This window comes from Lathamus discolor, chromosome 22 (genome assembly GCF_037157495.1).
Source record: "Lathamus discolor isolate bLatDis1 chromosome 22, bLatDis1.hap1, whole genome shotgun sequence".
In the NCBI taxonomy this organism is placed as follows: Eukaryota; Metazoa; Chordata; class Aves; order Psittaciformes; family Psittacidae; genus Lathamus; species Lathamus discolor.
Genome location: NC_088905.1, coordinates 1,723,512 through 1,735,809, shown reverse-complemented (window position 1 = coordinate 1,735,809; position 12,298 = coordinate 1,723,512). Strand labels below are relative to the sequence as shown.

Below are 12,298 nucleotides of genomic sequence, written 5' to 3'. Positions count from 1 at the left end.
TTTGGATACTGAGCATTGATGGAAATGCCCCCCCCCCAGCAGTTCATAGGGTGGTTTTATCTGGCTGCCCAGTCTGCTCCAGTGAAGCATTCCCAGTGTGAATGGGGAAAATACACCTTTCAACCCATTGCAGCCTATGACTGTTCCCTGACTGGGGTCTCGGCAGCAATACACTGTGTTTTAGCTGTTTGGCTCCCTGGGTCAGCCAACATGCAGTAGCTGTTGGCTGCTTTAAAACAACTTATAACCACATGTAGTTACCTGTATTTCCACAGAAATCTGAAGTCCCCAGCTAAGTGTGTTTGAGCCAGCTTTAAAGCAAGAAATCTCTTACCAAAGCTCCCTCAAGACATGTAGCATAATGGTAGCCACGTCCCATGATGAGAACTGACTTCTGATGGTAGAGCTCCGTGGCCAGCTTCTGGATCTCATCATCCATGCTCAGCACTTCTTTAATTAAGTCTAGAAGGAAAGAGAGGAATTAGTTGTGTATGTTTATGTGCCTGTGCCTCTCATGCTACACATACTCTTTATTCTTCATATACAGAGAGTAGTGACTTGCATAAAGACTGGACTCAGTCCAATCTAGTGGTCTGAAGACATCAGAGAGAACACAGGAGCCAGAGTTACTGCTAATGGTCACCTTGCACTCATCTGATCCCTTTGGTCTTTCAAAACAAGGTTGAGGCCTTGCCGAAGCTCATCTGTGCTACTGAGGTTCACTCGGTGAGACACAATCAGTGCAGCAGTTTCCTACCTGGCAGTCCCTTTAGCCCACGCATGATTTCCTTGCGCCTCTCCTGCATCGAGATTCTGTCATCACACATCATCAGAGCAAACATCACCAAGGAGACAAACTGGCTGGTGTAGGCCTAGGAAGGGGAGGAGAGAGAGAAAACACATCACTACAACAAGTAACCCAGTGGTTGCCACCGGCTGTGTGAAATCCTTAGACTAGCTGTTGGCTTTATCCTTCCCATGGTATCAAAAAGCAGCTTTCAGTCCAATTGAGTAGCCAAGATGAACATGAAACTCACAGGGAAATCTCACTGGAGCAAATCTTAAATGGAGGCAAGAAATGGCACTGTCTGCTTATGCTCCAAGAGATGAAGATACAAGGAGCAAAATGGCGTATTTCTAAGATTCCTATCAAATCCTATTTTGTGACATAACCTGTGTCTTTCTTTACTGCAAGTAAATGCTGACAGCACTGAAGCTGGGCAGAGCCATGGACTGGAGATGTACAGTGAAGCCCAACACTAACATCCAGCCAGCACAACAGCAATGGAAGGTTTCTGGACCCCATTTGAGGAACCCAAAGGCATTGACATGGTCGTTTCCCACCCCTCTTCTTTAGTGAGTAGTGCCATTGGCTTCGGGAATAAGCAGCTGCACAAGCAAGTGAGATCAGTGCTCGAGTTGAGGCAACTACGTTCACCAAACCAGAGACACAGCATCACACAGCTCCTGCAAAGGCCTTGTAAGACAAGTGTTCTGACAACGATCAAACTTTCATGTTGCTGTATCAGGGGAGACTTCAATAACTCTGAAGGAATCGAGAAGAGTTTCAGTTGTGCTGTCTATAGCAGAGGCTGACAGGGAATGCGAGCTACTTTGCTCAGGTGGAGTTGATGGTTACAGAAGCAAATGGCACCAAAGAGTCCCTAACGATGCTTGGCTTGTTTATAATGTGCTCTCAAAATGAAGTTCTGGAGAACCTTAGGGCAGAATCTTTTCAAGTTCATGTTTCACAGACGCACAACGATGGTAACTCCCCACATCACCAGAGAGAAAATGCCATTTCCCCTTATCTCCAAGCTGCAACGTTGGCTTGCATGAGACAAGCCAGGGACAAACAACTCGTTCAAGAGTTTTTTGTAAGAGACTCATGAAGTTTCCATGATCAAATTCCCCAATGAACTATTAAACTCAAATGTGGCTTTCGGCTGCATTTATGTAACAGATTGACATCATCTCGCCTCTAAATATAACTAAATCAAAGCAGATTTCACCATGCAGCAGCACTTCATCAAAATGAAATGCAGCAAAGCAAGTTTATACTGTATCATGTGTAGCAGATGCATCAACCACATGATAATTCCATTGGGTGGACATACATACTGGTAAAACACCATTCCCCCAGTACAAAACGTATAGGTTTAGTATCAGACTTTCTTCAGTAAAGAAGTTCCATTACATGAGGTCAGAGTTTCCATAACCTTGTCTTTTAATAACCTTTTTCATCTTTAGCCCTTAAACTGAGTCTGCATCTTAAGACAAATGATGGCAAAGAGGAGAGAAGTGCTCAAGGCCAGGTTGGACAGGGCTTGGAGCAAGCTGCTCCAGTGGAAGGTGTCACTGCCTGTGGCAGGGGGTTGGAACTGGGTGATCTTTAAGGTCTCTTCAACCCAAACCCATTGATGATAAGCACTTTAGGAAGGAGCTTCATTAATCAGTGGGGTCTGTAAACTTATGGCTTACCTTGGTACTGGCAACGCCGATCTCTGGTCCTGCATTGATGTGGACACCGCAGTCTGTCTCCCGTGATATGGAGCTGCCAACTGTGTTGGTTATTCCTACAGTTAAGGCTCCTCTTTCTTTGCAGTACCGAAGACCCATCAGAGTATCTGCTGTCTCACCTGGAAAGACAAGTATGGACAATGCTGTGGGTCAGTACCAGCTACTGCTCTCACTGCAGATGTAAACCACAGTCATTTCCTGGCTTGAATCTTAGAGGTTTGTATTTGCCTGCAAGTCGGAGGAGCCAGCAGTTATTTCAGCCCTCACACATTGTGTTTTACCCTAAACAGATGTCAGTGAAATCTAGAAAACACAAAACCCAACGGTGTTCGGTGTAGGTAGAAGTCAGGATTCTGCAGTGATTAAAAAACAACAACAAAAGGCAGTCTCCAAGTGTTGGTTCTTTCACAAAACCACTTTTCTTCCTATTCCTGGTTAATAAAGATTCACCTGGGGCAGGGTGCGGTGGGGGGAAATGTGCTGGGGATACCTGGACATCACCCAGCTGAAGTGGCTGCAGTGGCACTAAGTTACAGCCACCTCCTCATCCTCCCATCACCCTACTGCCACTGGAACTCATGGAACTTCGGCTGCCACAGTGTACCAACACCACGTGAGCTTGCGGAGTCTGTCCTCAAAGAGGTTATGTCTGAAACTCATCATGCCTGTTCCAAATCGCACTATGCAAACACAGGCAGAGGTCGGGCCTCACTTAATGTGTTCATTCAAAAACTAAAGGCAGCAGAAAAAGTTGATTTAAAGGAACATGATGGGGGGACAGAGCAGAAAACCTTGTGCTGAGGATACAGCAGCCGCTGGTTGTGAGCTGAGCTCCAGAGGTGGGACTAGAAACAGAAGCCACTGTGAATTCCATCCGGTGTTACCAGTTTGCTTTTGTCCTAAAAGGACACATCCCTCCTGAGTACTCCTGTATGCCTGAGGTGACAACAGAGAACAAGGCCCCCAAGGTTAGCTCGGTACATGTCTCCATCAGTACACCCCTGCGTAAGAAGCGCTCGCAAGTCATGCAGGGTGGGAATCTAAGGCAAGAGAAACAGATCTATGGGTGGAGGCAACTGGAGTGATTTGAACTCAGTATTTACTTTGGGTTTGTGTTGCGTGATGGCCAGGCTCAGGTTCCTGGAATCTCTTTGTTAGTTGCCACATCCAGCACCTCGGGGGAAGCTACATCCCTGCTGTGTCTCAAAGGGGAAGCAGGAGCATCCCCACATGTATTCAGAAACGCAGGGGGGTAAACTTTACCACGAGGCTCCCCACAAAGAGGGGATATTCTGAATTACTGGAATACCAAGAATGAAAAATTGCTACCAAAATAGAATTCTAACCTATGGAGAGTAAGAAAGGAATAGTTTTGGTGTCAAAGGTGAAGAACAGTTATGAAAAGCCATAATGGTAGTTGCAACTAAGAGGAAAAACAATACTGTAGTTTTGTATTGCAATTGTCCTTGAAAGTATTCTGAATATGATACACATCGCTTTTTTCTTTAGTGCTTAAGTGTGTCTTTATCTCATATTCCATTCCAAGGTTGTATTTTTTGATGCTTGTGGGTATTTCATTTCTTTCATGGCTCCAATCCACCACAGGGCTCAGTATTTGGTAGCACTTTAACCGAAGAACTACAACTACTGAAAAGACACCATTGAGCTGCCTTTACCAGAGCTCAATAGAATCACAGAATAGTTTGAGTTGGAAAGGACCTCAAGATATCCAGTTCCAACCCCCCTGCCATAGGCAGGGACACCTCACACTAAACCAGGGCACCCAAGGCTTCATCCAACCTGGCCTTGAACACTGCCAGGGATGGAGCATTCACAACCTCCCTGGGCAACCCATTCCAGTGCCTCACCACCCTCACAGCAAAGAACTTCTTCCTTAGATCCAATCTAAACTTCCCCTGTTTAAGTTTGAACCCGTTACCCCTTGTCCCATCCCTACAGTCCCTGTGTCCCCTCTCCAGCATCCCTATAGGCCCCCTTCAGACACTGGAAGCTGCTTTGAGGTCTCCACGCAGCCTTCTCTTCTCCAGGCTGAACAGCCCCAATGTTCTCAGCCTGGCTCCATACGGGAGCTGCTCCAGCCCCTGAGCATCCTCGTGGCCTCCTCTGAACTTGTTCCAACAGCTCCATGTCCTTTTTATGTTGAACTGCACACAATGCTCCAGGTGAGGTCTCACAAGAGCACAGTAGAGGGGCAGAAATATCTCCTCACAGAGAAGGGAAACAAAACTGCTGTTACCATATGTAGGACCCAGCTAAACAAAATCCTGCTCCAGCATACAGAGGGATGGGAGAACCACTCCGTTTCTTCCCTGTCTCTAGTACATGCGTGCCAATCTCTTCTCACACACATACCATGTGCAGCCCCCCAGGCAGGCACAAGAATTTGGCCCTAAAACCTTTTCCCTCTCAAGCTCACATTTACAGGGAAGAGGGGAGGCAGCGTGTGTGTGTGGGGGGTGTGTGTGTATCAAGTGAGACCCTACCTGACTGGCTGAGGAAAAAGCAAACATCATCTCTGAAGACAGGAGTGTTTCTATCCAAGAAGTCGCTGGCCAGTTCCACCATAACAGGTAATTCAGTCAGTTCTTCCAGAACCTGGCGGGTCTGGTAAAAGGAGATGTAAGGAAGTGACATATTACATCATGTGTAAAAAATACCAAGTGTTTTGAGCACCAAAAAAAGCCTTCTGGTTGCCACAGACTGGAAAATATTACTATGAAAATAGCCTGTGAAAACAAGTGCTGAGCTGTACTTTAATTAGCCAGGATACCCACAGTCAAGTCGCACAACCACCCCTGTGCAAAGCGACCCTGCTCCTGGCACCACACAGAGCCTGTGAGGCCAATTCCTCCCTCACATATAGACTGGTCTTAAATAAGTCTCACTTACCTACTGCTACCTATGCATTATAAAATAGAGGGTGTCCTTCTATCAGACTATGACTGGTATTGCTGAAGAACTCTGCAACGACCAGCTGTATCCAGGCCAAGCCAGACACGTGTCGATGGATCACTGTTAACACTGTCTTACAGGGCTGGCCAAGCTGAACAAAAATGCTCTTTTCCGGCCCTTGTAAACCCATGAACATCACTGTGTTCTGCAGCACTTCCGACAGAAGCTCAAGGATTCCTCTGTGAAGCTGCAGAGGACTTTTAATTGCAATATTATGGGCTGCCAAGCTACAGTCTGGAAAGGCTCCATCTACAGCCATCGCGTTTTAACCAACCACGAGGTCAATCCCACACTGGTGGTAGACACAGCCAGAATTGCTTCTGTCTGGTACAAAGTGAAACCTCTCCTCTGAGCTGGGCAAGCACAGCGATGCCTCTGCGCAGGCGCCATCGCTGTCTCTAAATAGCAGAGGAGGAAATCCTCCCCTGCTGCAGCATTTGCAGCCTGCTCTTGTTTGTCTCCTCCCTTGCCAACTGTCTTCTGCGACAGAGCAGGTTTGGGGTTTTAAAGCCTTCCATAGCAATAAAGTCCTAGGGAACATTTTCATAAGTAAGTTCTTCAGCTTTTCTTTTCTACTGCTGTTGCTGGGGAACTGAACGCCTGCTGTATGCAGCTTTCAGAAGCGTCTCCACTCATCAGAGTGGACTTGCTCAATCTTAACCTGAATCACACAATGGTTTGGGTTGGAAAGGACCTTAACATCATCCAGCTCCAACCCCCCTGCCATGGGCAAGGACACCTCACATTAGACTATGTCACCCAAGGCTCTGCCCAACCTGGCCTTGAACACTGCCAGGGATGGAGCATTCACCACCTCCCTGGGCACCCTGTGCCAGCGCCTCAGCACCCTCACAGTAAAGAACTTCCTCCTTATCTCCAACCTGAACTTCCCCTGTTTCAGTTCAAACCCATCACCCCTTGGTCCTACCCCTACAGTCCCTGATGAATCAATCCTTAACCTAAGCCTGACACACACAACATTGTGCCCACAGCTCAATTCCAGCTGCAACTTAGGACTGGCCACTCACCGCAACCCCAGCATGGTAACTCGTGCCACAGGCAATGAGGATTAAACGACGACACCTCTGAATCTCCTTGATGTGGTCCTTCAACCCACCAAGGTTTACTGCAAGCAAGATTCAGAGAGACAGTTAGGGCGGCCAGGTAGCACCAGTGCTGACACACAGCCTGTCACCATCCCCATCAACCACTTGGCAAAAAAACATCCCCCAAAGCGATCATGCTACCAGTAATTCTGGAAGCACTCCCTGGGAGACAGGCACATCATCTTACACCAGCATGTTTTAATCTCCCATGTCATCACCCACTTCCTCTGTAACTACTGTGAATAACTACTGGATACTGAGCCATAAATCTCAATTACCAGTGTAGTCATCAAAGTTGACCCTTCCTCTCATCGTATTAACGACAGATTCTGGCTGTTCAAATATTTCCTTCTGCATAAACGAGCTGAAGTTACCTATGAAAGAAAGAAAGAAACAAATCTCCTCGTAATTTACATTTTTCCTGTGTACATAGGGAAAAGTTTGAACCAGCATCACTATTGGGCCAGCGACCAGTCAGGAATCATTAAGCTGATGCTTCTTGTTCTGCCAAAGCATCTGCTTACTGGGAAAGACAGACTGAAGTTACTAGGATGTGTCAGTCAAGGGTCACATCTGCAACAGCAAGCCTGATAGGGATCCATATTGGAAAAATCCAAGAAGGAGGCAAAGCTCTCTGCCCCACAGTTCTTCATGGTGCTAGCAGCTAGAATCACAGAATGGTTTAAGTTGGAAGCGACCTTAAAGATCTAGTTCCAACCCCCTGTCATGGCACAGACTGCTGATCCATAATGAAGTCAAAGAAATGTACTGTTTTCCCCTCCCTTTGGTATACGAAGTAAGCACAGCAATCTGTGCTTCCGTTTTCATCTGTTCTGCATAAGGTGAGCCCTAAATCTCAATTACCAGTGTAGGCAAAGTTGTCCCTTCCTCTCATTGCATTAACAGATTGTGGCTGCAAGAACTACCTTACCATTGGAAGAGTTCAAGGCCAGGTCCCAGTAGATCCAATAGAAGGAAGTCCCAGATGAATGAACTTTGTTCACCAGGAGGGCAATAAAGCACTGGAACAGGGGCTCAGCAGGCTGGGGGATTTCTGTCCTTGGCAATACCCCAAACCTGACTTGAACAAGCGCCGTTAACACTCTGACCTACTTGGCCCTGCTTTTAAACCACGGACTCGCCCAGGGGACCTCCAGAGCCCTTTTCCAACCTGATTCATTCTGTGACTCCAGGGAGGACCCGTGCATCTCCACAGGTGACAGCCAAAGGACTTTACCCTTCATAATCTGCTGAAGCTCCATCTGCAGGGTTTGGACAGCCCGTCCAGGGTGGTCGCCTGCCGTGCGCTTAATGCGATGGATGGAAAGCCGGCCGTCGACCACAGCAGCTACATCATCATCCTCCAGGAAAATCACTCTGTTGGTATGCTCAATGACAGCACTACGAAAGCACACACCATTTGCCATAAGACATTGTTTCTCACAGGCAGATGAGGGCTACAGCCCCATTTCTAACCCAACCTACAGCTTTCGAGGCAAGAAAGTTGCTCACGTCAATGGAATTTCTGTTATAAGAAGGTGGGTTCTGTAAAGTACATTTCCACACTGCCAATATAACCGGATTTTTTCCACTTAACTCATTATTCTGCTTTAAGAAACTAGGAACTCCTCGGACAAAGCAGCACGTGCAGCCTTTTGCAGTGAGAAGCCACTATTCCTGCCTGCACCTCACTGTCCCAACCTGAAGAACTGGGGACAGCTCACCCACCTCTTAAAGTCCACAGAGATCAGTGTAGAAGCACTCGGGAGGATGAGGTACTATCAAACACCTCTCCTTGCCTGCAGTTTACCTGGGGGATGTCAATGTTGGAATCTATCTTCAGCCAGGTTTTAGGGTGTACTCTCACAGCTGATGAAGGCAGGCTGCTCTGAAACGCGTCAGCTCCCTGGTTTAGTAACTTTTGCTCTGACCCTGGGCAAGTCACTGGAAAGCTGTTTAAAATCAGAACCCAGCACTGTGTCCTGAGACCCCCCAAAGAGCTCTGAGAAGAGCTGCAGAAGCCACGCAGGGGAGTGCTTTCACGTTCCTGAACTAACACTCATGTCCCCAGTACAGAGAAAGCCAAAAGCTCTGGTAAGGGCTGCCCAATTAGGCTTCACTCTCTCCACTGGGATTAAAATCAGCCACCTTTGATGCTTAAGGAATTGCACACATGAAGAGATCCCTGGGGAATCAGAACAATTCGGATCTGGGCTGTTAATGCAGTCAGTGCTCTCTCATGTTTCCTATCATTCACCTCAGAAACGTTATCAACAGATGGGCTCGAAGAAGGGCAATGCTATTCTGGAGTGAGCGTTCATTCCTTTAGCAGAAACCCTCATCTAATCCCCCTCTGTTGCTCTCAGGGCTGTGGTAACTCGTTCGTGTTTGTGAAGTAACAGCCCCGTACACAGAGTTTATGTTATCCAGAACAAAACCACAGCCACCCCACCTCCTGTTCAAAGCCTTAGCTTTAAACAGGGTATTTTTACACACACTAAAAGGTTCTGCAGCACATTACCTAGCATCAGAAGCGAAGTAGTACTCCACAGCTTTCTCCTCCACAGGGAAAAGGCAGGTGGTGCTGTCCACACGAGACAGGTTGCAGCTTCCCTTCTTGTCCTTCCCTAGAAGATACAAGGGTCAGGGACCGCGCGTGCCAACACACCGGAACGCGGCTGCAGCATCACTGTCACCACAGGCCCCACGAGTACCAACATGAAGCAGTATTTAACTGAGCAGCCACAGTAGGAGAGAGCAGCAGAGCAGCACCCGCCTTCATGGGCCCCTTCCCAGCTGGCTTGCGAGGCTCTGGATGTGCTTTCGAATTCAGCCTGCAATGTAACGTTAGCAGGGAGTTCAAGTAGAGAGGAAAATATGAGCAAAAGCTCCTGTCTAGCTCTGCTGGGAGAGGATTTAAGCTGCTTTAGAAGCAGTCACATTTACTGAGGGTTTTCTGATCGAATCGGCCCTGTTTCATCACTTTCAGTTTCTCCTGTGCTCCTGTTGCACTCACTTTCCTGAGGCGGTGAGAAACGGAGCAGGATTGCTCTTTCTTTGTCAGCTATCTCTCAGAGCTGCTGCCTGAGCAACCACATGGTTCCAGTGAGCACATGTAACCCAGACTGAGTTTTGTCTGGTGGAGCTAATGCTTCCCAGCTCAGGAAACCCATGATTAAGTACCTGGTGGTGTTCCAGAGCTACCAAACACAACCACTGCATTCTGATGCAGAAGGCTGGCAAACCACTGTGAGTCCTACACTATTGCCAGGGATGAGGAGAGGTGGACACAGAACTGAGAGTCAGCTTAGGAGAAACCTGTACTAAGCCTTTAAAGAAGGGCGGTGTTTGAGCAGGGATCCTTTCTAAGGTATTCCAGCAATTCCCTCTAATCCTCCACCTCCTCTTTATATACTTTGTGGTGGCAAAGCCCACCAGGAATGCAGATGAGGACCAGGACACTGCTCTGCACTCACCTTGGACAGAATGAGGTGGCTGTCGTGCAGGGCATGGTAAGAGGTGAGAGGGATTGTGCAAAATGTGACTATTGCCAAAGAATAACACCACTAAAGTGACTGTTATATTCATTCCTGAAGCTCTCGTGTTGTGTTTCACCCACTGGACACCAGTCTGGTTCAGGGATGTAAGCAGAGCTCATGAGGTTTGGATTTATCCTTCCGTAAAGGAAAACTACTGCTTTCATGTTGATACTCCTTAAGGAAGAAGATTCCACTCAACCAAGAATTTAGAGCCCTCCAGTTCAGTACATGAGGAAAACAGCTCCTTTGTTGTTGAGGCAGGAAAGGCTGATTCGGTGGTGAGAAAGGACAGAGTAAAGATGTTAGTGGCTGTTCCCTCCCAGCAGCACCCCGACTTGATCACAACATGCAAATTTGGTTCTCAGATCAGCACATTGCCCTGCATTGTCTTTATTATGCTGCATTGCTTTCCTGTATCGTGGATTCTACCTGGAACGTGTGGTTATTGTGCACATGCACTACAGATCTATCTGACCAAGAAGGGGTTGAGAAGTTCCAGTAAGTATTATCAGCCAATTGCAGTTACATTGCCCATGGGTTTGGCCACAGACTGTCCATTTCTCTATAGGAACCTGCCTCTTTGCTCTGCAGCACCTACCTTCTATTGACTACAATTTAGAAGCAACACAGACTTCATCTTTTAATTCTTTCCCTTTTGAATTAAGGGCTGGAGGAGACATCATGGAGAATTCACAGAGATATGGTAAAAAATGGGTGAGGGAGTCTCAGTTGTTCAGAAAAGCCTCTGAAAGCTGAGGGACTTAGGTTCTTAAAGCCCCCAGGACTTACGGTCAACTAGCCTTAATGCTTTACACTGACTGAAGAGGGCAAAGAGAAACAAAGCCTCTCCTATGGGATGCTGGAGAGGGGCTCTTCATCAGGGACTGTATGATAGGACAAGGGGTGATGGGTTCAAACTGAAACAGGGGAAGTTCAGGTTGGAGATAAGGCAGGAGCTCTTCCCTGTGAGGGTGCTGAGGCGCTGGCACAGGGTGCCCAGAGAAGCTGTGGCTGCCCCATCCCTGGCAGTGCTCAAGGCCAGGTTGGACACAGGGGCTTGGAGCAAGCTGCTCCAGTGGAAGGGGTCCCTGCCTGTGGCAGGGGTTGGAGCTGGAGGAGCTTTAAGGTCCCTTCCAACCCAAACCATTCCATGATTCTAATGTTTGGGTTCAGGTAAAGCAGCTCCCAATGGAGCAAACACACTGTTCCCTTTGAATAACCTGAGGTTTGTTTCTCCTCCAGCAACAGTGCACAGATTTCACCCCAACAGCATGGACTGCTGACTACTTATTAAACTAAGAATCAGTTCCTTTCCTCTTACAGAAGAGCATTCTCCTGCTTCACATGTGAAGCATCACACTTGATGGGTTTAGCCTTTAAAGGAATTGAAGTAGTTAATGTGCATTAAAAGTGGTTCACCCTAATAAATGAGCAAAGGGAAGGAAGTTCCAGCCTCAGGGAAACCTTAATGCTTCTACCAGGAGCTGCAGTTCACACTCCTACTACAACCAGGAGGGAGGATGCAGCTCTTTGACAATCTAACCCAAACTATCCTATGATTCTATGCCCATTAGCAGCCTCCTAACAGGGTTTCACTCTCTTAAGGTTTAAGGTAATTGACTGTTTCCTTCTGTAATCAGAGCAGCAGGGAGCACACCGCACAAGCTGCACCAAGGCATCAATTGTGCACGTACACCAATAGTTGCGTCGGAAGATTTGAAATGGGATGGGTGGACTCATGGGTGGATTGGTTTCATCAATCTAGAAGAAATTCCCACTCATTTCACTGCATGGAAAGCAATAACCACATACTAAAGACACAATGCGTATTTGTCTCATTTGTGATTGCTTTCCTAAGGAACTGGAGGGTTTGTCTGAATTTTGGGAGTATTAAATCGTCTCTCGTAGGCACCTTCCTCCATTTTTATGGATATTCCATCAAAAGAATGATCCATAGATTGCACAGCTGAAAGTGTAATTGGGGGAGAAGAAACTGTCAAACACCAAACTTGAGATCATCAGTGAAAAAATACATACATACATTGAGGATTACCACTCAATATCCAACCCAGAGCAACCACAGCACAGCTTACTGGTGCCCAGAGAACCAGGCCACTGACTGTATGGGTTCAGCCTTCTCTGACAACAGGAAATTATGGG

At 47.3% G+C, this 12,298-nt stretch overlaps 1 protein-coding gene across 4 annotated transcripts in view; it reads right to left on the bottom strand.

The window, feature by feature from the left end:
• Positions 1–12,298, bottom strand: part of GFPT1 (glutamine--fructose-6-phosphate transaminase 1) — a 36,437-nt gene that overhangs the window by 8,836 nt on the left and 15,303 nt on the right. For 3 of the 4 annotated variants that reach the window (XM_065659420.1, XM_065659421.1, XM_065659419.1), the window contains exons 9-17: positions 12,051–12,104; positions 9,121–9,226; positions 7,837–8,000; positions 6,878–6,973; positions 6,522–6,619; positions 5,025–5,145; positions 2,482–2,639; positions 758–872; positions 335–462 (exon numbers count right to left, since the gene is read on the bottom strand). In XM_065659420.1, coding sequence (XP_065515492.1) covers positions 335–462; positions 758–872; positions 2,482–2,639; positions 5,025–5,145; positions 6,522–6,619; positions 6,878–6,973; positions 7,837–8,000; positions 9,121–9,226; positions 12,051–12,104 — 1,040 coding nt within the window. The remainder of the gene's footprint in view (positions 1–334; positions 463–757; positions 873–2,481; positions 2,640–5,024; positions 5,146–6,521; positions 6,620–6,877; positions 6,974–7,836; positions 8,001–9,120; positions 9,227–12,050; positions 12,105–12,298) is intronic. The other variant, XM_065659422.1, reaches the window with a different exon arrangement.